General features: G+C 43.1%; 1 protein-coding gene across 1 annotated transcript in view; it reads right to left on the minus strand.

Moving 5' to 3' along the window:
- Positions 1 to 25,627, minus strand: part of IMMP2L (inner mitochondrial membrane peptidase subunit 2) — a 650,984-nt gene that overhangs the window by 124,341 nt on the left and 501,016 nt on the right. Inside the window, exon 6 of the mRNA XM_066238932.1 lies at positions 9,461 to 9,563. Within this exon, the coding sequence (XP_066095029.1) occupies positions 9,461 to 9,563 (103 nt within the window). The remainder of the gene's footprint in view (positions 1 to 9,460; positions 9,564 to 25,627) is intronic.

Here is a 25,627-nt window from a genome sequence, read left to right on the forward strand (position 1 = left end):
GTTAGATTCCAGGCAGAAAAAGGTATAAAGCAAAATATAATGAACACCTAGATACTCATCACCCTGCTTTAAGATAAGAAGGTACCAGGAAGTTGCTGTCCCTGTTCACCCCTCCCTAATCACATGCACTCCCCTCTCTTCCAGATGTAATCGCTGCCCTGAATTTCTGTATTGCTATTCTGAAGGCAAATTTCATAAAAGTGGATTTTCGAGTTGTTGCTGATGTCTAGACATGCTCGGTTATTGCGTATGATAGCTTTTATGCTGCTAGTAAACTTGAAGAACTGTTTTAATATTCCTGCAGATTCTTCTCGGGTGTTCTAAGTAGACAGTAACATAGTTGAGAGAGAGAGAGAGAGAGAGAAAACAAACGTCTGGAATCCTCCTTTACAATCTCTACATCTTTTCCTTCTCTCTCTTGCCCTAACCTGCACGGGTAGTGACCTTCTTGGCACAACGTTGAGCGGAAGTTGGAAGAACGGACGCTTTGGTCTTGTTCCAGATTTAAAAGGGAAGGCTTAGTAACATTTCTTTATTAAGCGTGATGGGTGCTACAGGCTGGTGATCCTTTGTTCAGAAGTGGCCTGATGTAATCAGAGTCCTTTTCAGAAAAATTCTATATGACAGGAGGAGGGACCGGAGCAGAGTCACCCAGGAGTGACACTTCAGGAACCACTGCTCCCCAGCCTGGGGCTGTGAGGTTCGTGACGCCCTTCCACAGAGTGCTCAATGACCGCTGCCCCTCACTGGAATACGGAACTGCATCTGCCCCCGCCCGGTTCACCAAGTGAGACAGCCTTCAGTATACCACAGACTCAGATGGGTCTTACGAAAAACAGAACAACAACCTAAAACTGGGGTGATGGTGATCCACAATGCCCCCCCCTGCCACCGTGTGACTCCATTCCACAGAGAACTGCCACCAAAGTCACTGACGGTCAAACTGACCTCTGCTTCCGCTGCGAGACACTTCGGGGAGAGGAATAGAACCAATACGATGTGGGCGCGGAGCGAAGTCAATTTTAAGAGGACTCAAAAAGCTTCAGGAAAAATAAAGAAAAAGGTTTACCTCCCAGAAGCTGAGTCAGAAGACAAGGTCATTTACACACGTTGGCGTCTGCATATTAAGAAAAGTGGAGAGCAGCTCCCAGCAGATAGTGTATAAGTGGACGTCCACTGACACGGGGAAACTCAGTCTCGAACCTTGAACCGCAGTATATTCAGGGGCGGGCTCTTCCACCAGGACTCGCTAGGCTAAGCAGTACAGTATATTCAGGGGCCGGCTCTTCCACCAGGACTCGCTAGGCTAAGCAGTACAGTATATTCAGGGGCCGGCTCCTCCACCAGGACTCGCTAGGCTAAGCAGTACAGTATATTCAGGGGCCGGCTCTTCCACCAGGACTCGCTGGGCTAAGCAGTAGCCAAATCTCCTCCTCATCTGAACCCCTCAGAGGGTCCACTCTATTTTTCTATGTAGTCACCCATGGGGTCTTACAAATAAGTCATTAGGATTTTTCCGATCTCACTTTAAAAAAGAAAAGATTCTAAGATCTTATAAAAGTGCTCAGTGAATAATAACAAGGCAAAATAGGGGACTGAATCTTGGCTCCTGACCCACTGTCAGTAAATAACACATTTCTGAAAAGTGAACGCACTTCGCCCTGGGACGGAACAGTCCCTGGCAGAGCGGTGGCGTCTAATGACAGCTCTGCCCACGTCCCCCTCTCTCTGCACGTGAAACCATGCGGAAAATGATTTCCGCGTGCGCGCGCGGAGTGAGGAAGACCCGAGACGGAATCGCACTGTGTGAAGAGGAGAGGGGAGAGACTGTCTGTTCGCGGGGTGGGGTGGGGGATATACCATTCACATCGCCCCTCTTTCTGACTGGTCCTCTCTCTCTCTGCTCTCTTTTCTTTTTTTTGTATTTTTCTGAAGCTGGAAACGGGGAGAGACAGACAGACTCCCACATGCGCCCGGCCGGGATCCACCCGGCACGCCCACCAGGGGGCGATGCTCTGCCCCTCCGGGGCATCGCTCTGCCGCGACCAGAGCCACTCTAGCACCTGGGGCAGAGGCCAAGGAGCCATCCCCAGCGCCCGGGCCATCTTTGCTCCAATGGAGCCTTGGCTGCGGGAGGGGAAGAGAGAGACAGAGAGGAAGGAGGGAGGGTGGAGAAGCAAATGGACGCTTCTCCTATGTGCCCTGGCCGGGAATTGAACCCGGGTCCCCCGCACACCAGGCTGATGCTCTACCACTGAGCCAACTGGCCAGGGCCTCTCTGCTCTCTTTTTAAAACCACATGCCTTTCTGCTGCTAGTGGGGATGCCCTAACTGTGGAGGAACAGATCGTGCTACAAGACATGGTCGTCCTCGGTGACTTTTTGTTCCTTTCGACAGGTTAGGCATTGCTTTGTTTTTCATTTCGTTCCAGAGAATGGGCTTTTTATTTTCATCTGAGAATTACCATTCTTGGTAAGACAGCTATTTTAACTCTAATAGCTTTCTTTCTGTTGGCTTTGGCCTTTCTGTGGAGCATGTACACGCCTTGGTCGACACCAGCCAAAGGAAAAGTATACCTCAATCAAATATGTGAGGTTTCTGGTTCCTGGCACTAAGGGGACAGTGGTAAACATGCAGAAAACGCCCAGGCAAGGAATCATGATTTTAAGATCCACAGGATGGCTGTGATCACTCATTGTAGATGAGATAGAGATTATTTTAGTTCCTAACAAAATGCTTTAATGAACAAAAGCATGTCCTACAGGAAAACAAGAAAAATATGACCAATTAAAGCCTGAGCGTCATTTTTTTTTCAATTAAAGTACCACTAGCACGCTTTATTTTGATCCTGTCAACGCACTCTAATGACCTTTTTCTTTATTTGAAAATGGCTGATTTTAAATAAAAGTTACTCTAGCTGCTCGAGAGAATTTACACAAGCAAAATGCTACACTTCAAAAATAAATAAAATGGAAATGTCAATCCATTCTCCGATGACCGGAAGATTATCCTACATTGTACACGCAGAGCGTCTGCAAGGCAGCGGAGACCCATTCACCACACCAGGCGGAACCCAGTTCATTAACGAGACACGCAGGGTCGAGAATATTCCCTACAGAATGAGGTTTGATCAAATAGGTTTTATTTTCACCCATTTCAGAATACTCTGTTTTACCAGTTCCTTCCAGGGGATTTCACAGGATTTTTCTTGTGGGATTTTAGTCTACAATGTCTAGTAGCTCTGGGTTCCCCTCCCATAGAGGGCGCGTACGGTATTGTAACTGTCTGATAGTGAGTTTGCCTCCCCTCCAGGCCAGCCCTCCTCGCAGGGAAGGGTCCGACCTCACTCACTGACCTACTGACCAGCCTCCCATTTGCTCTTCCTACACGCCGGGCATCTCAGGACAGTGACAAAGGGACTGGGAAGGCTCACGGTTCAGTGCACTCCTTCTTAGCTACGACCTGAATCTCTGCCCTCGTCATCTCTGAGTCTTTTAATCATCTCCCGTAACTCCATCCCACCATCCCAATTCCTCCCTTTGTCGTATGGTCTCAAAAATATCAAAACTTCCCTTTCCCATTCTCTTTTTTCAACTACTTGCATCTCCAAGAACACTGTTCTGCTGCCCTGGTTAATTACATTCTATCTATCTATGTATCTATGTATCTATCTATCCTATGGATACCTTGTTAAATTATATATATATAATTTATATATATATATATATATAAATGCATAAAGTCAGGAAAAATAAAAAAAAACAGGCATGACTAGATAGTAAACCTCCTAAATTGTAGAGTGTCAGATGCATTACCTAGTCTGGCAACCTCTCTAGTTCAGCGGTTCTTAACCTGTGGGTTGCGACCCCGGCGGGGGTTGAACGACCAAAACACAGGGGTCGCCTAAAGCCATCGGAAATACGTATTGTATTGTATTATTTATTGTATAATAAATATGTATTTTCCGATGGCTTTAGGCGACCCCTGTGTTTTGGTTGTTCGACCCCCGCCGGGGTCGCGACCCACAGGTTGAGAAGAACCGCTGCTCTAGTTAATGCAACCCTGGTCTCTCCTGATCTCTCCACCCACCGGAACCCAGGACAAAAGCAACGTGGAAAAACAGTAACTGCTAAACAATCTCTTAAAGACATAAATGAAGGGCTTCCATGGTATAAAAACATACATGTTGATTTTCCTCTCTTTTACATTTTCACTAGTTTTTTTGGAGTCTTTTTTAAGTAAAACCTTTGAATTCCATTAGGTTCAAAAGGAATAGTAGGGAACTTCCATCTTGATTTCAATGTGTTCTTACAGATGATCACGTTGAGGCCATCGGCTCATTTAATTATAAGCAATATTTTAAAGACGCATTTATTCTAAAACTGTCATCTATTAAGCATATTTGTTTCAAGAAAACATTCTGGGGGGGGGGCTAAGAGTTGATTTAACAAAGGCATCCGTAGAATAAGCGATTAGATCTCTTCCAAATGCCTCAGAACGCAGGACAATTGACATTAGCATCACCGGCAGTCCCATCCTCTGACAGGGACGGTCTATTGGGCTCAGACTCCACACACAAATTGTTCAGTTCTGCTTCATGGTTCCTGAACACAAATTGTTCACAAGGTGACACCATGATCGCAAACCTAAGAATCAAAATACTTTTATACATCTTTGGGAAGGTTCTTTTTTGCCTTAAAATATTTAAGTGAAACTTGTTTTCCCCCAAACTGTCCTTTGGTTAATGAAGTTAAAATAAAGTATTTATTTTAGATATTAAATCACTAGAATTTCCATGACAACATATATTACTCACAACGAATCAGTATACCACAAACAGTGAGAGCATTTTAGTGGCTAAAAGTGATAGAAAAAAACATCAAAGAAAGAAACTGGACAAGCTAAATGGAGGTCATGGAAGGAGTCACATTTGTGCTTTTACCAAAAGGGATGAAAAAATCTATGAAGAATTTCAAATGTAAGTACTGACATGAATATTTAAAATAAAAGGGGGAAAGAATGATAGCATGCCTGTTTAATTGAGGCAGAGCCTGCTAATTTGAAATCACTAAAAATTACTATTTGACAAGGCACGGCTATGCATGTACACACACAAATACAAAATGTGCTTTCAATTTAAAGCCAGCACGAGATTCATCAATATTTATTATAATCAGTTACTCCCGGTGCTGGCAAAGGAAACAACAGAGCTACAATCGCACATGTTTCTCGGTCCTCTACACGGAAGTGGGGACGAGAAGGGGAAAACCCTAATTTGCTTTTCAGAACAGCTGGCTTCCCAAGAGAAACGCTTCCCCAGTTTGCTAAGCAATCAGAAAGCTCCATATCCCTCACCTGTACTCTTTCACATACGATCCAGTCAGTGCAAGTAGTAACAGGCACTGAAAACACTTCCAGGAAATGATCATAATTTAAAAATTTGTTTTAAGACTTTATTTAGCCTGACCAGGCGGTGGCACAGTGGATAGAGCGTCGAACTGGGATGCAGAGGACCCAGGTTCGAGACCCCAAGGTCGCCAGCGTGAACGTGGCTCATCTGGTTTGAGCAAAGCTCACCAGCTTGGACCCAAGGTTGCTGGCTCGAGCAAGGGGTCACTCAGTCTGCTGAAGGCCCATGGTCAAGGCACATATGAGAAAGCAATCAATGAACAACTAAGGTGTTGCACAAAAATATGACTGACGCTTCTCATCTCTCTCCGTTCCTGTCTGTCTGTCCCTACCTATCCCTCTCTCTGACTCTCTCTCTGTCTCTGTAAAAAAAAAAGAAAAAGACTTTATTTTTTCATTTAAGATAGGGGAGGGGAGAGGGAGAGAGAGAAAGAGAGAGAAAGAGAAGGGGGAGGAGCAGGAAGCATCAACTCCCATATGTGCCTTGACCAGGTAAGCCCAGGGTTTCAAACTGGCAACCTCAGCGTTCCAGGTCGACGCTTTATTCACAGTGCCACCACAGGTCAGGCTATCATAATACTAAAGAAAACCTGCAAAAGATATTTTTCACACTATGAATCTAAGCTAGAATCCTGTATTAGTGAATTGTTAACTCTAAGGACATTTTCAATCATTGTGTGATGAAGAATATATTCAAGGGGTTTAGAAGTAAGATATTCCATAAAGGTATATTCATAATTGAAACAGTTCCTATCCAATCTCCCTCTCTCTCCTCTCTCTCTCTCTCTCTCTCTCTCTCCCTCCCTCCCTCCCTCTCTCCCTCCCTCTCTCCCTCTTACGGACGCACACACTCCTTTATCAATTCTTTATACAGGCGGATTCCGAGAACCCTTTCTCTTGTAGACAACGAGGAAATGCAAACACACCCAAACTGAGTAACCAAGATGACCTATTTTGTGTCTTATTGTAACATATCACATTTGTGATCATAAGAGAGAATCTACTAGTTTCTTTCCAACATGGCATCCCTTCAAGCTAAAAGGACAGGTGTGTGAACCTCTCTGTGACGGTGCAGTCTACTCCTATTACTCACTGCTATTTTAAATTCATAGTCTGTTACTCATCTTTCACTCGTAAAGCTACTTAATCCCATCTAGGGACTCCACAGAGTGGCAATAAATTAAATCAGAAATGCAAATTCAAACATTAAGAAATAAATAGGAAATAATAAGGTAGGGGAAGAAAACCCAGAATGAGACATTCTTTTTCTTATTCTTCTTTACAGAACAACTAAGTTCCATGTGGAGAAAAGCTAATGAGATTACCAAAAGGCAACCATTTCACATAAACTGGGAAGATTCCACAACAAAGCATGATTACTATTCAAAGAGCCAGAGCATGTGAAATGTATCTGGCGACATGGCTGAAGTTACTCAGGAGGAAAATAAAGGGTAAAGGCTGCAGATCAATATCTACAAAGTCAAGGTGAGCGTCCCAGAGACGATCCTAGCTGCCTTTACCACCAGGAAAAGCGCATCCCTGCTTTCAAGGGGAGACAAGAACTGACCATCTAGAAAGCCTGGTGGTCCCTCACCTTCCACATCCAATCTCTGAGCGTGCTATTGATAAGTCAAAACAATTTCACCCGAAAATCACTGGGACTCTATCATAATGTGCACTCTTGAATTCAAACTTATTTTAAATTTTTAGCATTACAAAACTTTATTTTTGCTTTTTTAAAAAATTATTACCTTTAAAAATAATTAACAAATTATTCAGATAACCATTCATTAATCAAAAAAGCAAAAAACATCCTCTGTACTCAAACATCACAGGTTAGTTTTAAATAAGGGTGGTGGGGTTTCACCTTTGTCCCCCTCTGTCCTTTTAAAACTTGTTGGGGAGTATCAATATTAATAGTTTAATTTTTTCCCTGTGCATAACTGCTGTTGAGACACAGAACGTGAGAACTCATTACTAAAATAAAATTATGCACTTATAACTCATCAAACACAAATTGGTTAATATACGTAACCCATGTTTTCCTTACCCTAAAAAATGTTCTTTATCAAATTCTGACCATAAAAGGAAAAATACTAGCTCAGTGAATGAAAGTGGACAGCTTAGTCCAACCCATGAACCAGAAGCCGCTCTGAGTATATATCTCCATTAAAAAAGGAAGAAGAGTATCACTAAATGTTAAAGTGGTTCTGTGCTTCAGACTCACACCATTGGCTCAGGTTGTAATTGAAAAGTAGATTTCCTTTAAAAAATCAGGATATAAACCAAGTGGTTGTAAAGTGCTACACACAATATATTTGGCAATGTTTTGCATGCTATAATTTTTTTTTTATTGTGATAAGCACAGTGAAATTGTCCTTCACACATGGTACTCGCCTTTACTCTTTTTTTTAAGATTCAAGTGACAGGACATTGCCACAGCTGATGCACTGTCCTGGGTGCACGCAGAGTTCAGGGGTTCAGAAGGAAGGGCACAGAGGACACACGGAGGGCCCTGTGCAACTGAGCTCGGGCCTTGTCTCTCCTGAACAAGGAAGCACGTGGAATACAACTCACTAAGAGTAACATCAATTACAGAAATAATATTGCATCCAACAATTTATTAATACAGAAACGCAAACCAATCTCAAACGTTCCTCACACTCCCCACAGCTGATAACGCCACATTTTCCAACATTCCACTTCAGAGTCACTAAAATTTCAAACCAATTAAAACCTGAACTGAAGGGCTTTTTTTTTTTCTTCCCCCCTCCCCTTATTCCAACCTAAAGTTAACATTTTCATGCAGACTGGGTCCAAAACATCATGTGTTAAATCGATTTTATCTTATTGAGGAGAGAGAATAAAACAGCTTCCAGGTGATGTATTTTCACGTTCAAGTTGTGACTGACCCTGTTCACAGCAATCACTTCTATACTATAGGTGACCTACAGCTTTCCAATCTCTCTGTCCTTTCTTTGGTATATACTCTAAAGATTAAATTGTGTTTTTGCAATCCTTACTAGTCAAAAGCAAGAAAGATCTTACAAGTTTTTATCGTCATTGAAACCAGAAAGTAGTACGAGTAGTCTCCTCAAGTTTTTCCACTTACCTGTAATCCCAGTCAAGTTGCATCTCTCTCATTGAACTTTTAGTCCAAGGTGAGTCAAAGTGACTGCACCTCTCGTGACAATAACGTGATTCCTCAAAACGTGCAAAGGAGATTGTCACAGAGACACCACCACCATTCAGTTTCACACACAAAACGATGTGGACACACTTTTTTTTGCAGACCCACTTGAAGGTGTTCAATATTAACTTTCACATAAATATGAATTACAGATATGACTCGCTTTAGGAAAATCGAATGGGTGAAGATCCAAGTTTTTAAACAGACACAGGTAACTAGAGTTCAGGTACAATTTCTACCAAATAAACATTTCTTTGATTTATATAATGATTTATTATAGGGGTTCATAATTAGAAAATTTCTGCACACATTCAAAATGAAAAAAAAAAATGCAAGATCGGTATAGTCACGTATTTTATGTTCTATAAACATGGCATAAGGAACATGTGCGTTTCTGCTATAAATTAAGTGCCAACAAAATGTTACTTACCCATTTGAATACTAGGATACTTCCAGTTTTAAGGAACGATGCAGACAATAAATGCCTGTAGATCTTTTATACATTTTATCTGTTAAATGCTAACTGAAAACATCAAGTACAAAGCATTTCTGAGGGGTGGGGGCGAAGAAGATCTTCCCATTGGGATCAGCCTGTCAGCTGAAAGACTCTTTTCATAACATTACTGAAGTGTCTGGGTTCTTTTCTAAAAAACAGACACATACAGACAGACAGACACACACACACACCCTCTGATGGCTTAAATTACCTAGCTATGCTACTCAAAAGGAAATTTGCAAACATAAACTGTCCCCCTGTAGAGCTCTTGATCAGTCTTGGCTGCACCAGGTGCACGAACAATCCGACACACGCTTTTGTTCCTACCTTTGAGATCCAACGAGAGCAGCAACAAGGTAACTTACCGGCCCAAACGAGTTGCTGTCGAAGCTGTGTCCGTGGTGGTCACCTTCCACCCAGATGTGGCCGCGAGGTACTTTGACGTAGCGATTTTTGTGTCCCATGGTCCTAAGAAGCAGCAGTACAACCAATGAGGTAAGAACAGAAAAAAGAGAACACACAGCTAGGCACACAGAATTGGGAGGGCGAGAATGCTGGTGCAAAGATACAGCAGATCATGATGAGTGCCCAACCCTCCTGTCACAGGCCGATGTGGCTAGGATTCTGAAACCTATGCACGCTATTTTTTTTTCATATTTCTGTAGGTAGGGATTTTATACTGAAATATAATGCACTAGCACCAAATATCATGTCTTGCTACTTAATGGAATTCACACTGTTCCGAAATATGCTTTTATGGAATTCAATTAAGTCCTAACCAAACACTAACCTATTTTTTCCCTAACGTTTGCTTTTGAGTTCGGCGATCAACTCTTCCATTTTTATTAGTCAAAGAAACTTCTCAAACCGCCGGACAGCGCCTCTCATGACCACTGAACTCTCCAAAATTCAGGGTGTAAGAGCAGGAAGAAACGCCTCAGTCATCTCGTGTGAGACACAGCCTATTAATGTCAGTTGAAAATTCTTGGTCAGCACTGCTTGACTTCATATAGTCTTCTTGAAAATGAGATGAGGGCTGAGACAATTTAAAAACCACTGCTCAGTGACACACATTGAGAGCAGTGTGCCACACTCACAGCTGACAGGGACACGGAACGGGACAGGCTCTGGCCCAGTGTTGGTGCCGGTAGAAAACGGGGCAACTATTTTTCATATTTTTCCAGGTGGGCCTAACTTCTTCAAATTTATTAATTAGGCTGAAATGTTCAGCCCCTTTGCCCTACTTATTCTGTTGGTAGAGATCCGCAGACATCATCAGAAGTATGTACAAATATTTAATATAAGGAGTGTTCAACACCGTTTTTTATAGCAAAAAAAAAAAAAAAAAATCTTCCTAAATATCCAACAACATGAGATTGGTTAAACAATTTATGATACAACCAGTTAAACAAAAGGGACAGCATTAGAATAAAATATTATTCTAAAATAAATTATTTAAGGGGCAGAGACTATTTGTTTTTTCTTCTTTTATTCTCCAAAGCCTTTGATAAATGCCTAGACTAAGGAAGTTTCTCAATAAATGTTGGTTGATAACTGAATGAATGAATATCACCCTTATGCCTATAGAGTTAAACCCGGAAAACTGACCTTTGCACACAGTTTTTGGGGTGGGGTCTCTATTGGGCCATTTTTGTTAGCAATTGCTTTATGTACAGAAGAACACATAAAAAAAAGGAAAACTAAACATAAATCGGTGCTATCAAAATTGAAACTATTCACCCTCCAGAACGGTTTTTAATTTTCAAGATAATTTCAATGTTGCATTACTTTGCTTCGGATCGATAAATCACTAGAGCGTGGAAGAGGTGTTGTGGCCATTAGACGCCAACAGTAAGTTACTGACTGCTGTTTATGTTCAATCACTAACAGGAAAAAGAGTTTAAGCTTTTTAAAGAAGAGCAAAAACAAGTTGAACACATCTTGCTGGTGCACAGTCTGCAATACAACTGTTTGATTAAATCAAGTCACTTAGTTCTTGACCTCCCCCCAGCTTTTACCAGGAGAATGCCTGTGAGAACAAATATCCCACATCGAGCATGAATGACAGGGGGAGACCCTCTCCTCCATGTCATTGTTGGCGAGGAACCCACCCCTAGCAGTGCAAACACTTGGTCACCTTCTTAAGATGGTTACTCTGGATGAATACTTATGAAGACAACAATTACCCATTCTGTCTCTTTGAATCATCATTCTAGCAGAATCATGAAATGAAAACCAGCATAACCTCATTTCTGCACCGAAATGGGAGGCTTTAAGTCAAACGTATGCCAGGAAAACATCAGAAAACTCAGAAAATTCGGTTTCAAGGTCACACAAACCAAGAAGTCAAGATTCTTGTGATAGATAATGATGACATCATAAAAGTGACCACTGGCTGTTACCCATTTCCTGACATTGACCATCTTACCTGAGAAATCTACACACACCCACCTTCCCATTCTGCCCTAGCCACATGCTGGGCTTTATTGTCTCTGTTGCACCTGCTAACCCTTCACTTATTGGGAGATTTGCTAACTGGCCATCCCTCTCCGCTAGAATGCAGACTTTGGGATTTGGACTCTCTTCTTCATGACTGCACCACCAGAGCCCAGAAGAAAGCACTGTGCAAGGTGCTCAACACACACTGTTCAATAAATGCACAAATGAATGAATAAGTCACAGAGCCAGAGTAATAAAGTGCACATGTCAGAGAGTCTAGAAATAGATTACCCAGTTCTGATAGTCATGCCGCTATGTGCAAGTAATCTTATGCGACTTACTTAGTTATGACTTAGAGTTTGCCCACCTTTCAAGTGGGATGAATAAGACATACCCTACCCGGGTTGAGCTGATGATTAGTCGTTGGCTGATGATATCGTGGAGAGGCTGCACTAGGGCACCGTCTCTGCGAGCGGCCCGTGTGGGCTTTCATATCTGACACAGCACTTCTCTGTTTACGATCTCAGGAAAGTTCATGAAACTCTCAGGTGTCAGTTTCTACGGCTGTACATCAGGGCAAATCCCTGTAACAAACTCCAAAACGCTGTTCTCTGGATAAAGTGGCGTGGGTTAAACACTTGACGAATGGCCTCTCTTAGGACTGGGACTGTTTTTTTAAGCACCCAGTATAGTTCTGATGTACAGTTAAGAACCCAGTAAGTGGTAGGCGTTGTGGCTATTGTCTTTCTTTGCCGACCATTTTCTTTCATTTTGTAATTCCACTACCTATCAGCATCAGTCTCTTCAAATTACCTGGGCTGGGCTTCAATAATTTATTTCCCCCACAGTGGTGCTGTGACTATAGACTATTTTTAGTGGTACAATCAATCTTTTTTTTTTTTCCTTTTTCTTTTATGCTTATGCCCTTCTGGGATTCTCTAACACTTGCATGTGGAAGCACTATTTGTGCATATTTGAATATGATAGAACCTATCTGTGTTTTTATCAACTAACCACTTACACACTCACACGTCCCCACGCTAGTGGACAGTGGTTCGCCAAGACCCCTGACAGGTAGGAGAGAAGACGTGAGCTGTGCCCCGCTGGTGAGTCTCATGCTTTATCCACGGCGCCTTTTCTACTGGCCAGGTTTCAATATAACTTTGCAAAAAAAAAAATAACCCAAAGTAGTTTAAAAGAATATATAATGATAAAATATTGAGCAGATTCCTTTTAGGGCCTGTCAAAGAAATAAAAACCCCTAATAGATTTCCTCTAGAGAAGGAATTTTAAATAGCTTTGTGCTCCTGAGTTCACATAAAAGAAAGACAAGATCATCTTTGAGGTGATTTAATAGTTAAGTGAGGTGTCAGCCTAGCAGGCTTTATATCTCCGTGGCCTGCAAATAATCATGGTTTTGACAGTCAAAAATGAGTTCTGCACGGGAGCCTAACTACCTGTCCACAAGAAGGCATTTTAAGTACTAGTTTTATCAAGACAAGCCACCTAGGTCTTATAAATGGAATGAAAAATGATTGCCTCCAATTTGATCCAACCTTGAGAACAATGGTTATTTTTCCAGTCTCCGAATCTTTTGAGTGACAGACATCACGGGAGTACAAAATTATCAACGCAATCCTTGATACAACCAAAAGGAACAAAGTCCTATTCACATGAGTCCCAAATGCATACAACAGTCATTTCCCTAAAGACTAATGTTTTGATGTAATTTTTTTGTGATTTGCTTTCATCTTTGGTGAACTATTAAAGTTTATAAAAATTAAATTTGGTGGTTTGACTTACTATTGAGTTGTATGGGTGTTTCTTTAGATAATCTGGAATGGACTCTTATGAGATATTTAATGTTTTTGCAAATATTTTCTTATGACAAACATTGTAATTTTGATGTAGTCTAGTCCACTTTTTTTCGTTTCTGGGATATGATTTTTATACCATAAGAAATCTTTGCCTAATCAAAGTCACAAAGATTTTCTCTTATTTTTTCTTCTACTTTTATAGTTCTAGAATTTTTTTTTATTAAAAAGATAAAGTGACATTTTTTTTTTTGTATTTTTCTGAAGTGAGAAATGGGGAGGCAGTCAGACTCCCACATGCACCCGACCGGGATCCATCCGGCACGCCCACCAGGGGGTGATGCTCTGCCCATCTGGGACATTGCTCTGTTGCAACCAAAGCCATTCTAGCGCCTGAGGCAGAGGCCACAGAGCCATCCTCAGCGCCCAGGCCAACTATGCTCCAATGGAGCCTTGGCTGAGGGAGGGGAAGAGAGAGACAGAGAGGAAGAAGAAGGGAGGGGTAGAGAAGCAGATGGGCGCTTCTCCTGTGTGCCCTGGCCAGGAATCGAACCCGGGACTCCCACACACCAGGCCAACGCTCTACCACTGAGCCAACCAGCCAGGACCTTAGTTCTAGAATTTTTGTTGATATGGTAGGAAGTTCAAGTTTCTTCTCTTCTCTTCTCTTCTCTTCTCTTCTCTTCTCTTCTCTTTTCTCTTCTCTTCCTTCCCTTCCTTCCTTCCTTCCTTCCTTCCTTCCTTCCTTCCTTCCTTCCTTCCTTCCTTCCTTCCTTTTTCTTCTTTCTTTCTTCATATAAATATCTACTTTTCCAGCACTATATTTTGGAAAAAAAATACTATTATTTCTTAATTGAATTACCTTGTGCTATGATCTGAGTTATGTCTTTTCAAAATGTATATGTTGCAACCTGTTTCCCCAGTGTGATAGTATTGCAGGTGGGGAAGGAAAGTAGGTATAGATGAGGTCCTATGTGTAGGGCCCTCGTGATGGGGCTAGTGCCCTTAAGGAAAGGACCAGAGAAGAGTCTGTGTTCTCTCTCTCCCCCACCCTACCATGTGAGGACTCACACCCATAACATATAGAAAGAGGGGAAGCGATTTAAAATATTTTTCTCAAGTTTTTTTTTTTAACTTTTCTAGTGAAGAACAGCGGTATTTATTATCTTTAGACTTTGTTCAGTACACACTTCAAACATTTTAAGAATAATAGAAATGTAATCTATAACTTCTTAACCAGTAGAAAAAAATAAATAGGACTAAAAAAAAATCTCCGTTAATATAAAAAAAATTCAGAAAAAAAAGAAATTAATAAAAAAAAGGATCAATAGAAAGTACAAAATAAGACGGCCCTGAAACATATCAAAAATCATAATAAAAGTAAAGGAATTAATCCAGCTAATTGAAAAAAAGTGATTCTCCAATTGGGGAGGGGGAATTCTAGTTCGATATTGCTTATGAGAAAGACACATAAACAAAAGGACACAGAGAATTTGATAATAACAATAAAACAACAAATCAGGAAAATATTGCTACTTTAATCTCAGACGAAATGAGTGCAGGTCTTGGAAATGAACAGAAGGTTCTGCGGGGCCTGAACGCGGGACGTCATCGGTGTCCGTTTGATCCTGTACCAGCACTGTGAGCAGGGAGCGGGTTGCATTCTGTTTCTTCAAAATCCGTGGTCAGGGTCAGTATCATAAAAACTCAAAAGATGTCTTTGCTATCACAACAGGGCAAGTTTTTGTGCTGGTTGATATATTCATTCTCTCTATCTTCTGCCTCTAAAGGCAGCTGATCCCATGTTTGCTTAGTAACTAAACGCTGAGGTATGGAGGCTCAGTACTGCTTCCCTCGCAGCTCGTATGAAATCAAAATAAAATGGGCCCTGGCTGGTTAGCTCAGTCGGTTAAAAGCGCTGTCCAGACAAGGCTGTGGGTTCGATCCCCGGTCAGGGCACATACAGGAGGCAACCAATGAATGCACGACTGAGTGGAACAACAAATGAATGCTTCTCTTCCCCCTTCCCTTCATCTCTCTGTCTCTAAACCAGGAAAAAAAAAAAAAAAAAAAAAAAAAAAGCTCTGGTCAGTTCTGTTGGTTGGAGCCTGTCCTGCAACATGCAGGTTGCCAGTTCAGTTCCCCAGTCAGGGTACATATAGGAGCAGCTCAATGCTCTTCTCTCTCTCTCTCTCTCTCTCTCTCTCTCTCTCTCTGCCTGTCTCAACAACTAAATAAATGAATAAATAAATAAAATGAATGCAATGAATAGATGGTGAATTTAAGCAGATTCCGTAATAATACTCCTAGGAAGCTGAATCACCCACAGCTGCCTGTAAGAGGTTACGTTTCTCGGGACCAGAGCCGGGAAGACCCTAGCAGTGGTCTAACGTGATTCCACTCTGTACAGAGCACATGGAGGCAAACGCGGTTGGGTGACACCCCCTCTGGAGCTAGAGGAAGGGCAGAGGCTGTCGGAACCAGTTTTCAGAACTTCCTTCTCACCGCCCGGAGGATCAGCACTACTTGAGATTCCAGAGAATAGGTCTTAACATCTTTTCACTAGGAGAAAAAAAACCCCACCGAAATGTCATTTTTTAAATAGACCGTGGGCTGTTGCTAGGCGATCCGAGCAAATCTATTTAGTTCATTTAAATCAAATGTTAAGATTTATACATATTCACAATAAAGTTGCAGAATTAATTTTATAAATTTAATATGAATGTTCTTAGTACAGCTTTCTTTTTTCGTGATGCATATTCCTGATATACTGGGGTGTTTTTTTTTTTCTTAAATTGAAATTACAGAAGCTTTGATGCAACAATTCCTTTCATAGATAGAATGCTTTCTCCTGTTAAACATACATCTTCACAATGCCTATGGCTGCCCGTGAAAATCACTGCACTTGTAGTGAGAATCTGAGAAAGAGAACAGCACTAACAAACATTAGCTTCCGTCCATGTCGTTCCAGGCACGGATATAACAGCTAATTGCACTCTACCGACCACGCGGCCATGGGTGGCAGTTTATACCGCGTTCTCTTGCGTGTTAACGGTTCGCTTACGAGGATCAGCTTAGGAACTCTGTGACAGCAGACACTCTGCTTTTTCTTTCTGGGGATAAATAAACAGTTCTTGAATGAGTGTCATGTGAAACAGGATAAATGGTGTGGGAGTGAGGGCACAGGAAACAATATCAGATGTGGTCCCTTCTACCAAGGTTATAATTTATACCACGATTCAAAGCCTGAGCAACAAAATTGTCCATAAAACACATCTGACAGTCTAAACTACCCTAGACGAAATTTAACAGGTTGGAAGCATCTGCGAGGAAATAATGGGTGAATGGAGGAATAAATAAACGAGTAAGTGTCACATTTTGCTAACAGCATAGGTGTTCAAAGGGTGGTATGGTTTTAGGCTGGAGTAGTCAGGAAGGGCTTTGCGAATAGCTGAATCGAGTTACGAAGAGCAGATCAGAGCTCACAGGTAACGCAGGTAGCATAGAATGCAAATCCCGTTTCACCCACAGAAAAAAATCTTTCTTCTTTAGTGAACTATTCCCTTGAGGCATGCGATCATAAATTAAGGGGTTTATTTTTATAGGTCACTTTATAATGAAGACACCCAGTCACTATAATGTTGCAAAAAAATTCAGTATAGTTAAATTGTTTTATTCTAAAGACATCATTATTAATCTTTTTCTCTTCTTCTTTTCTTTCGGTGTTCAGTAGTGCTGAAAATGGCTTTCCTCAATCCTGGTTTGTACATGCGGCTTCTAGATTCTCTGGTTATTATTTGAAACATTGACTTTTATAATGAGTTGAAAATTTATGTACCTTTCCCTTGGCTTACATTGGGTGGTTCAAGGAACTGGACTAATCAAAGGATCAGTCAAATGTTAGTTCTAGTAGGGTGCCTGTTAACAACCATTTCTGGTTAAGTTCTGATCCTGAAATGTCTTCACCTATAGTTCTCCAGAAAGTCTGGCATTCACCCCACAGACCAGGAGGAGCAGAGGAGATGGACATTTACCCCCACTCTTCCAGGGTTTCGGCCTGGCCCGAGAAGCACATGGACAGAAGACAGATTAACCAGAGAAAAAAGCACAGCCGGCCCTTGAATAATGTTTAATTCACATTGTTGTGTTGTAACATTAATGAGATCCCATAGAAACTTAGCTCTGGTTTACATCAATTAGCCGACGGGAAAACTGATTTTGTCTTACATTATTTGGCTTGAAGTTTTAGAATCTATCCACGATGATAAATGAGGACTTATTGCACACAAATGTATATACACTTCACACGACACGGGAGCCCTTATAAGAAATGAAGACTCTCCCCAACCCTGCAAAAACAAGAAAACAATGAACGCAAGACCCAACGACAAGGCGGGGACTAATATTTATAGAGTAGGTTGAACACAGAGAAGCAATTATGGAAAAGTAACTGAATTACGTGGAGAGGCAAAAGGAAGACAAGAATTATTCTATTGTTTTAGAAGATCTGCTTGTATAGAATATTCCTGGTCAGTATAGAATATTCACTTCCTGTCCGTGGGGACAAGAAAGAGTGTTATTTTGTTTCTGGTCTAAAGAGGATGTCTTTCAGGTGAGAATTTCATCTCCTGTATTTTTTTAAACAAAGAAGGAAAAATGTATTGGCTGTTTTTCCAATCCCTTTATATCAAAATAATCCTTATGGCAAGGCGGAATATTTTGGGGTGGAATATTGGTCACCCTTCTAAGGCAAATGCAAAAATAACAAAACATAATACAAACAACAGAAACACAGAATCAAATAACAATGGGAATACATATACACACACAAAAAACATATTCTCACCGTGACAAGGGATGGCTCCCCACCTGTGATTGAAATTACAAGAGGAATTCTCAAAACTGGGGTTGCCTGCTGATGGGCTAGACCCTGCACTGGGCCTTTCTGACATAATTCGTGAGTCAGAAGACACCCGCCAAATGCAACATCATTCTCCTCCATGGTCACTGGAATGAAACTTGTTATCTTCTTCTGGGTGGAAAGTTCTGGAAAGCTTCCTTTGTACTCTGATTTCAGACTTGATGATTTCACATTCTTAGGCCTTCTAGGGCCCAGAGACAACTCTTTCTTATAGCTAAGGCATATAAGCTGACTGCCTTCTCTCCTTCCGTTCTGTATGGGAGCCTGCCATTTTATTATCTGAGAATTTGTTTATCTGTTAACCCCACTCATTTTCACCTACAACAATAATAAAACTATTTAATCTTCCCAGTGTAGCATGATGTGGTGTCTTTAACTTTTCATTTTGTATTTTTCATTGCCATTTTTTCAAGTTTTAATTACCTACCAATAACACTTCTATATGAAACTCTGTCACAAGAAAAACTTAGAATTTGTAAAATTTGCATTAAACCGCTTCATTTTACATAATCAATATTGCAAAAAGAGTAGATTTGCCTAATTAAAGCCAGCAGAGATTAGTTTAATCATTATTTTCCCAACCAAATATTCCTTATTACGTCTTTAACAGCTTCATTCGAATAGCACCATAGAGAGAGACTATCATTCTTAAAGTAGTCTTAAGAGTTACGGTACTAGATTACACATTAGACAACTACAGATTATTTTCCATAAAACACAAATATGAATAAAATAGGTTTTAGACAGTACCAAACAAGGGATCTTGCTAATGTAAATCCAATAGCATCAACCTTCAGAAATCTGTATTATAAACCCATATGATAATGTCGAGAGTAACAGCATGCGTAGGCAAGCAGGTAAGTGAATTGCTTCAAAGTCACAAAGTTCATTTCCCCTTTCCCTCTCCATGGGACGATTCCCAGGTGGACGGGCCTCGCCTCCGACTTCTCTGGGTGCAAAGCCTGAGCCAGGTTTGGGACCAGGCTGCCTCAATACCAAGTCGCTTTGCTGTGAACCTCAAGTTGACTCACAGCTTCCTTGGGTATTCTGCTTCAGACCATCTTTGAACATTTGCTATCAGTGGCCTAGCCCTCCAGTGATAGACAGCAATCCCGTCTGGTTGCAAGAAATGTGCCCTTGAGTCTTCTCCTAGCTTTTCTGTTATGGAAGAGAAAATTCAGGGAGTGCTCACTCAATTCAGATAGGAAGAACGGAAAACCACTGTTAATGAGGTTTTATTAAACTTCAGATATAACTCAAAATAATATAAACATGCATAAAATTGACTTCGATGGCCACTGAGCTGGTATGGTGAACATCTGACTTGCAAAAAATTGGATTCGAGTAGATAAAGTGGACCTTAAAAAAATCTAATTCCTCCTAATGTTGTGAAGACATAGAGTATCAGTCCTCCATTGACACGTCTTTCTCCTGTTCTGCTAGGCTGTCTTCCTAGAGTAAAATCTCCAATGACATACTTCACCCGGTGAAACTTTGAAACCAGAGAGAAAAAAACCCATAGCTCAGAGGGGGGAAAAAAATGTCAGGATTCATTTTCATTTCCACCCGGAATCCCACAACTATTCCTTCCTCATTAGCCCTCACGCTGGTCCAGGCCACCAGCATCTCCTCCCTGGACCCCGGCGGTCACCTCCTCACTGGCTTTCAGGTCCCCATGCTCCTGTGTCCTTCGTCACGGTTCACACAGCAGGGCCAATTGTGTCATGCCCCCGGGCTGCTGCGAAGTCTCCACAGCTGCCCGTCACATAGACTCACGTCCGCATTCTGCACTGCGACCTCCAAGCGCTTGCATTGGAGGCCGCCAGCGTTGGCACTCGGGGCAGGTGGAGGCAGATAATTCTCCATCCTGAGCAATCTGGGATATTGGGTGGCATCCCTGGCTCCCACCCGCTACATGCCAGTAGCATCCTCTTCACAGTTGTGACGACCACAAATGTCACCAGGCACTGACTCCCGATCACAGGCTCCAGGACTCATGGCCTTACGTGACCTGGCCGTTTGCTGCTGCTCCTCCTCCCCCCTGATGGACGCTGCTTGTCCCACACCAGCCCTCCCTCCTCCAGCCTCCTTTTCTAACCTAATTTGTGGTCCATGTTGCCGATTAACTGTCCTCTATCTAAATTAGCATCTTCTGTCATCCTCTACCCCTTAGCATACTTGTCTCCGTAGCACGTGTCTGCTCCCGGGCTTTACGATCGGTCTCACTGCTTACCTGATTTCTGTCCACCTCCTCCCACCTCCCCTCCTCTCCCCCACCACCCCTACCCCCCACCACCTCCACCCCTACCAACTCTAGGTTCTGTCAGCAGAGACTTAAACTATTTTGTTCAACACCATCTTCCTAATTCCGGAAACAGCACCTGTCGGCATTTTCGATAGGCGTTCAGTACATTTATAGTGACTGAGTGGGTCAATGAGGATGAATTCTGGAGGTCACTGTTTCTCTCATTTTGATAATGGCATCATACATCTTACACCGACAAGAATTTTGGAAACCTTCAGACAACACAGCCATTCTACAGTTAAGAAGTTGGTAGGGCCCTGGCCGGTTGGCTCAGAGGTAGAGCATAAGCTGGGAGTGTGGAAGTCCTAAGTTTGATTCCCAGTCAAGACACACAGGAGAAGCACCCATCTGCTTCTCCACCCCTCCCCCTCTCCTTCCTCTCTGTCTCTCTCTTCCCCTCCTGCAGCCAAAGCTCTATTGAAGCAAAGATGGCTCAGGCGCTGAGGATGGCTCCATGGCCTCTGCCTCAGGCACTAGAATGGCTCCTGCAATAGCAGAGCAACACCCCAGATGAGCAGAGCATCGCCCCCTGGTGGGCATACCCAGTGGATCCCAGTCAGGTGCATGTAGGAGTCTGTCTGACTGCCTCCCCGCTTCCCACTTCAGAAAAATACAAAACAAACAAAACAAAAAGAAGTTGGAAGGCTGGAGAGGCTCGTTTGTCAACAGTGATAGGCTTAGTTTGCATTCATCAACTTTTTAAAATCACAATGGCGAAAGGAGCAAGTTTCAGGGCCTCTCTCTGTAGTCTTCCTCACGGGCATTTTGCCCACATGGAAGGAAGCTCCAATATAGACCGGATTTCTAGGAAACTCTGAGTTGAAGGTGGGTACAGGCACTGAGTGTACAAAAATTGTTTAAGAAGGCTATGAGCTGCCCTCTTGTTAAGGGAAGCCCATTTGTTCTTTGATTTTTAGACAGTAAGTGACACTTAGTAACAGAGGTAATAAAACGAGTCCCTGAAAGAAAAATGATAGTTTATCGTTTACAGGACAGTAATTTCTGATTATAAACTAAAATAATTCCGAACATGTAAAGTACGCAGTGAGATTCTTGGCCCCGGCACTGTCTGCCTGGATCCACGTAACAAACTTTACAGGCTGATTTGCATCAAAATCGTAGGGCTACGTGGGGGATAGATTGGGGTGGACGCTGCTGCTTGACCACACTGCCGCTTAGGGTCATTTGTAACATGATCAGTAAAGTACACGTCTATCAGTTGAACCCAGTTCACCTTTATTAAAATGTACGCTTTGGAGGGTTCGAGATGATTAAAAAGTTAAGTACGGCAAAGCCCCTGACCTCGAGAGCTTTATCATACGTACGCAGGATGAAGCGCCTTCACGGCAACCAACACAAAGCAGGATGTGATGAATTCTGGGTTTGGGATCTAACGATGATAATAACCTACCAGCTGTTGACTTCTTATTAGGGACGATGTCGGTCACGTCCTATGGAAGGAGAAGTCAGACCAACCCACCACCCCTGCCCCCCTCCTCAACTGGGGAGGAAGAAACAAGAAGAATGCAAGGGAATGGAGCCGACAGGGGTAGCTGAGTCAACCAATTATGGATTAGCTACTTCCTATAGTTCTCTGGAAGGGTGCTTAGGACAATTGCTACACAGAGAAAGGAAGGTAGAACTTATCTGAAAACCCCTTCCTCTTTACCTTTCTTAAAAGTTTTTAAGACCTTAATTTACAAAATTCCAACGCTTACTCTCTGACCTCACCTAAACTCACCCTCCCATCCTAGAGTCCTGGGAGTGATGTATATACCATACCGCTAGCCCCTTGCATGAAAACCTATCATCTGTGAAAGGTATATAAGATATAAGAAATCTAACTTGGGAGGGGGCACATGTTTGGTTGCCTCTGTTGGGGTCACGCTGCTCCGTCGGCTAAATAAATTCTACTTCTTTCATCAGGTTGTTTGGGCGTTTCTGTCCTCCTTTGATTCCTGCACTGGTGCTCAATGACTGCGACTTAGGCTTCGTCAAACAAGGACAGCAGTAAAGGACTCGGATCCCAGCGCACAATAACCTGTATGCTTAACGACGACGACTCTGGTCTCCTTTAAGGAAGTGATTCCTCCAGACGGGGCTGATCCCAATCTGGGAAATGAGAAAACCGCAGATATCGTCACCAGTGGCACGGACTGTGACAAGAAGTCGGTAGATGACAAATCGCCTCGAGGGTTCACGTTCAGAAAAACGGTGAGTTCTCTGGTTTGGCGGGACTGTGGTTTAACGGAAGCCAGCAAATGCAAGTTGCAGGTTGACGGAGAAAATTAAATATCAATGCAGGAAACATACACTCTATTTTTCAGGCAATAGGAAACATTTTGAAGGGTGCGGATCAGAAAAGTGAGTTATCCTCCTTAGGACTAGCCGCCTGGGGCAAAATGCACTGAGCGGAGGAGGGTCAGCGGCCCTTGGAAACCACTCCTGCAGATGCGTCAATGCAACTAACGTCTGGCAGAGGGAGCCCTTGCTTCCTACACCCTCCACGCTTCCCAGAGACGGTGGGGACACGAGTTCAGTGGGCCCGGGGTATGACCACGTGGCTTAGGGATGGTGGTTCTTTCCGAGACCTGTTTTTGTTCAGCTCAGCCCCCCTGTGTGTGTGTGGGGGGGGGGGGTTGTTCTAGAAGCCTCCCCAGGAAAGCAGTGCCTTTTCAGTGCCCCAGCCTCACGGCCACAGCGCATCTCGGGTGACGCGGCCGTTTGCCAGGGAACGCGGTCCGAGAGAGGCACTGTGTCCCCTCCCCAGCGTAATTAGCACAATCTCTGTATCTTCTGGTTGAATCTCTCTCTCGTTCTAATAGAAGCCATCCTGTCTCTTGCCCTTATCAAAAATTGGTCCACTTAGAAATGTTTATAATTATACTCTCTTCAGGATTACAAAATACCGCTTTGATTAGATGAAAGAGGCTCACCATGGAAACCTCGACATCCGCCAAAACCGACTTTGCGATCTGCTGTCTGGGGGGGGGGTGCTAGTTAGCGACCTGCCCTGCAGCTGCATGCTTATTAGTAACAGCGTCCCCTCCGACAAATGATCTGTGTGACCCACCGTACCTAAAAAGAGTTAATGAATGACAATAAAACACATTCTTGGAGCTGGTCGTTCCAAAATTAAAATTCTGCATGATTCCCTTGTCATTTGGATGGGTTCTATCCTCAGCACCACCATAATCCTCAGGCCACGGTCAAGTTTGTGGTTGCCCTGTAGATTGATTTTGGGTAGGATGCTAGGATTAGCCAAATATATTACTCACCCTTCTTTCTACTTATGCTTTTAAAAACTGTCCTATTACATCTTTCTCATGAAAGCAAATAAAATGTGAAAAGGATGAATAGATTCATCATTCCCTCTAAATTTTTAATTATAATTTTTTTTCTCACTAGTGTTTTCTTTTCCTTCCTTCCTCCCTCCCTCCTTCCCTCTCTCCTTCCTTCCCTCCTTTCTTCTTCTTGCCTTTTATTAAGTGAGAAGCAGGGAGGCAAAGACAGACTCCCACATGCGCCCTGACCAGGTTCCACCCAGCAAGTCCACTAGGGGGTGATGCTTTGCCCATCTGGGGCTGCTGCCCCATTGTTCCACAACCAAGCTATTGTAGTGCCTGAGATGAGGCCATAGAGCCATCCTCAGTACCTGGGGGGCAACCTGCTCAAACCATTCGAGCCATGGCTGGGGTGGGGGTGGGGGGAAAGGAGGGGGAGAGGAGGGATAAAGAAGCAGATATCGCTTCTCCTGTGTATCCTGACCAGAAATCGAACCAGGGACTTCCACAAGTGGGGCCGATACCCTACCACTGAGCCAACCAGCCAGGGCCTCTGAGTAGTGGTTTCTAATAGATATTTAGAGGTGCACACAGACAGTTTTGGGAGGTCTGGAAGAAACTGCAGAGCAGGTAATAATACCTAGCACTAAGAGATGACTGACTCGAAGTTAGGAGAAACGAGACAGGAAAAGCACGCGGAAAGGCAGACAATGAGGGGCCCCAGCGCCCCCTCGGCTCACGTGAGGAGCCTGAGCACTGTGGTTTGGCGAGTTGGTGCGATGAGCTCTGTGCTCCCATGTTTCACAGAGATTAGAAATCCTCTCATTCACTCCAGATAGATCATTGCCATTCATTTTTTTAAGTTGGCAAGGCATGGAATTATAGCCCCCCTCCGGCCCCCAATCACCATTCATTTCTTAAGCATATCACTGTATTATATATAAAACAGGAGCCCTGGCTGGTTGGCTCAGCGGTAGAGCGTCGGCCTAGTGTGCGGAGGACCCGGGTTCGATTCCCGGCCAGGGCACACAGGAGAAGCGCCCATTTGCTTCTCCACCCCTCCGCCGCGCTTTCCTCTCTGTCTCTCTCTTCCCCTCTTGCAACCGAGGCTCCATTGGAGCAAAGATGGCCCGGGCGCTGGGGATGGCTCTGTGGCCTCTGCCCCAGGCACTAGAGTGGCTCTGGTTGCAACATGGCGACGCCCAGGAGGGGCAGAGCATCGCCCCCTGGTGGGCAGAGCGTCGCCCCATGGTGGGCGTGCCGGGTGGATCCCAGTCGGGTGCATGTGGGAGTCTGTCTGACTGTCTCTCCCTGTTTCCAGCTTCAGAAAAATGCAAACAAACAAACAAACAAAAAAAAAACAGGTAACGCGCAATGAATTCACCAGTCTGTTGAGATCAGAAGCCACGCACCCTTAGGCATGCGTCCACGGGTTCAAGCTCTGAGAGCCTGGTCTGAACTGCACACCGGCTGTGTGGTTTACAATTCCCAGCTTCCGTCTCTCTACGTTGGAGTGCAAAATGAAGAGATAATCTGTGACAAAATCTGAATACAGAATCCTTCCAGACGTTCACAAATCTTTCCCAGGCCTTCACGGTTGTCTCTCCACAATTGACATTTGACAGCCATTTAAAAGGAGAAAAGAAATTCATTATATGTTCGTGTTTTTCAAAATATTGGACTGTTTCTCTTACTCATGGTTCATCGATTTGTATCACATTTAGTTAAATTAGATGTGTACAATAATAGGTATAACTGGCACCACAGTG

Source organism: Saccopteryx bilineata, chromosome 7 (genome assembly GCF_036850765.1).
Source record: "Saccopteryx bilineata isolate mSacBil1 chromosome 7, mSacBil1_pri_phased_curated, whole genome shotgun sequence".
In the NCBI taxonomy this organism is placed as follows: domain Eukaryota; kingdom Metazoa; phylum Chordata; class Mammalia; order Chiroptera; family Emballonuridae; genus Saccopteryx; species Saccopteryx bilineata.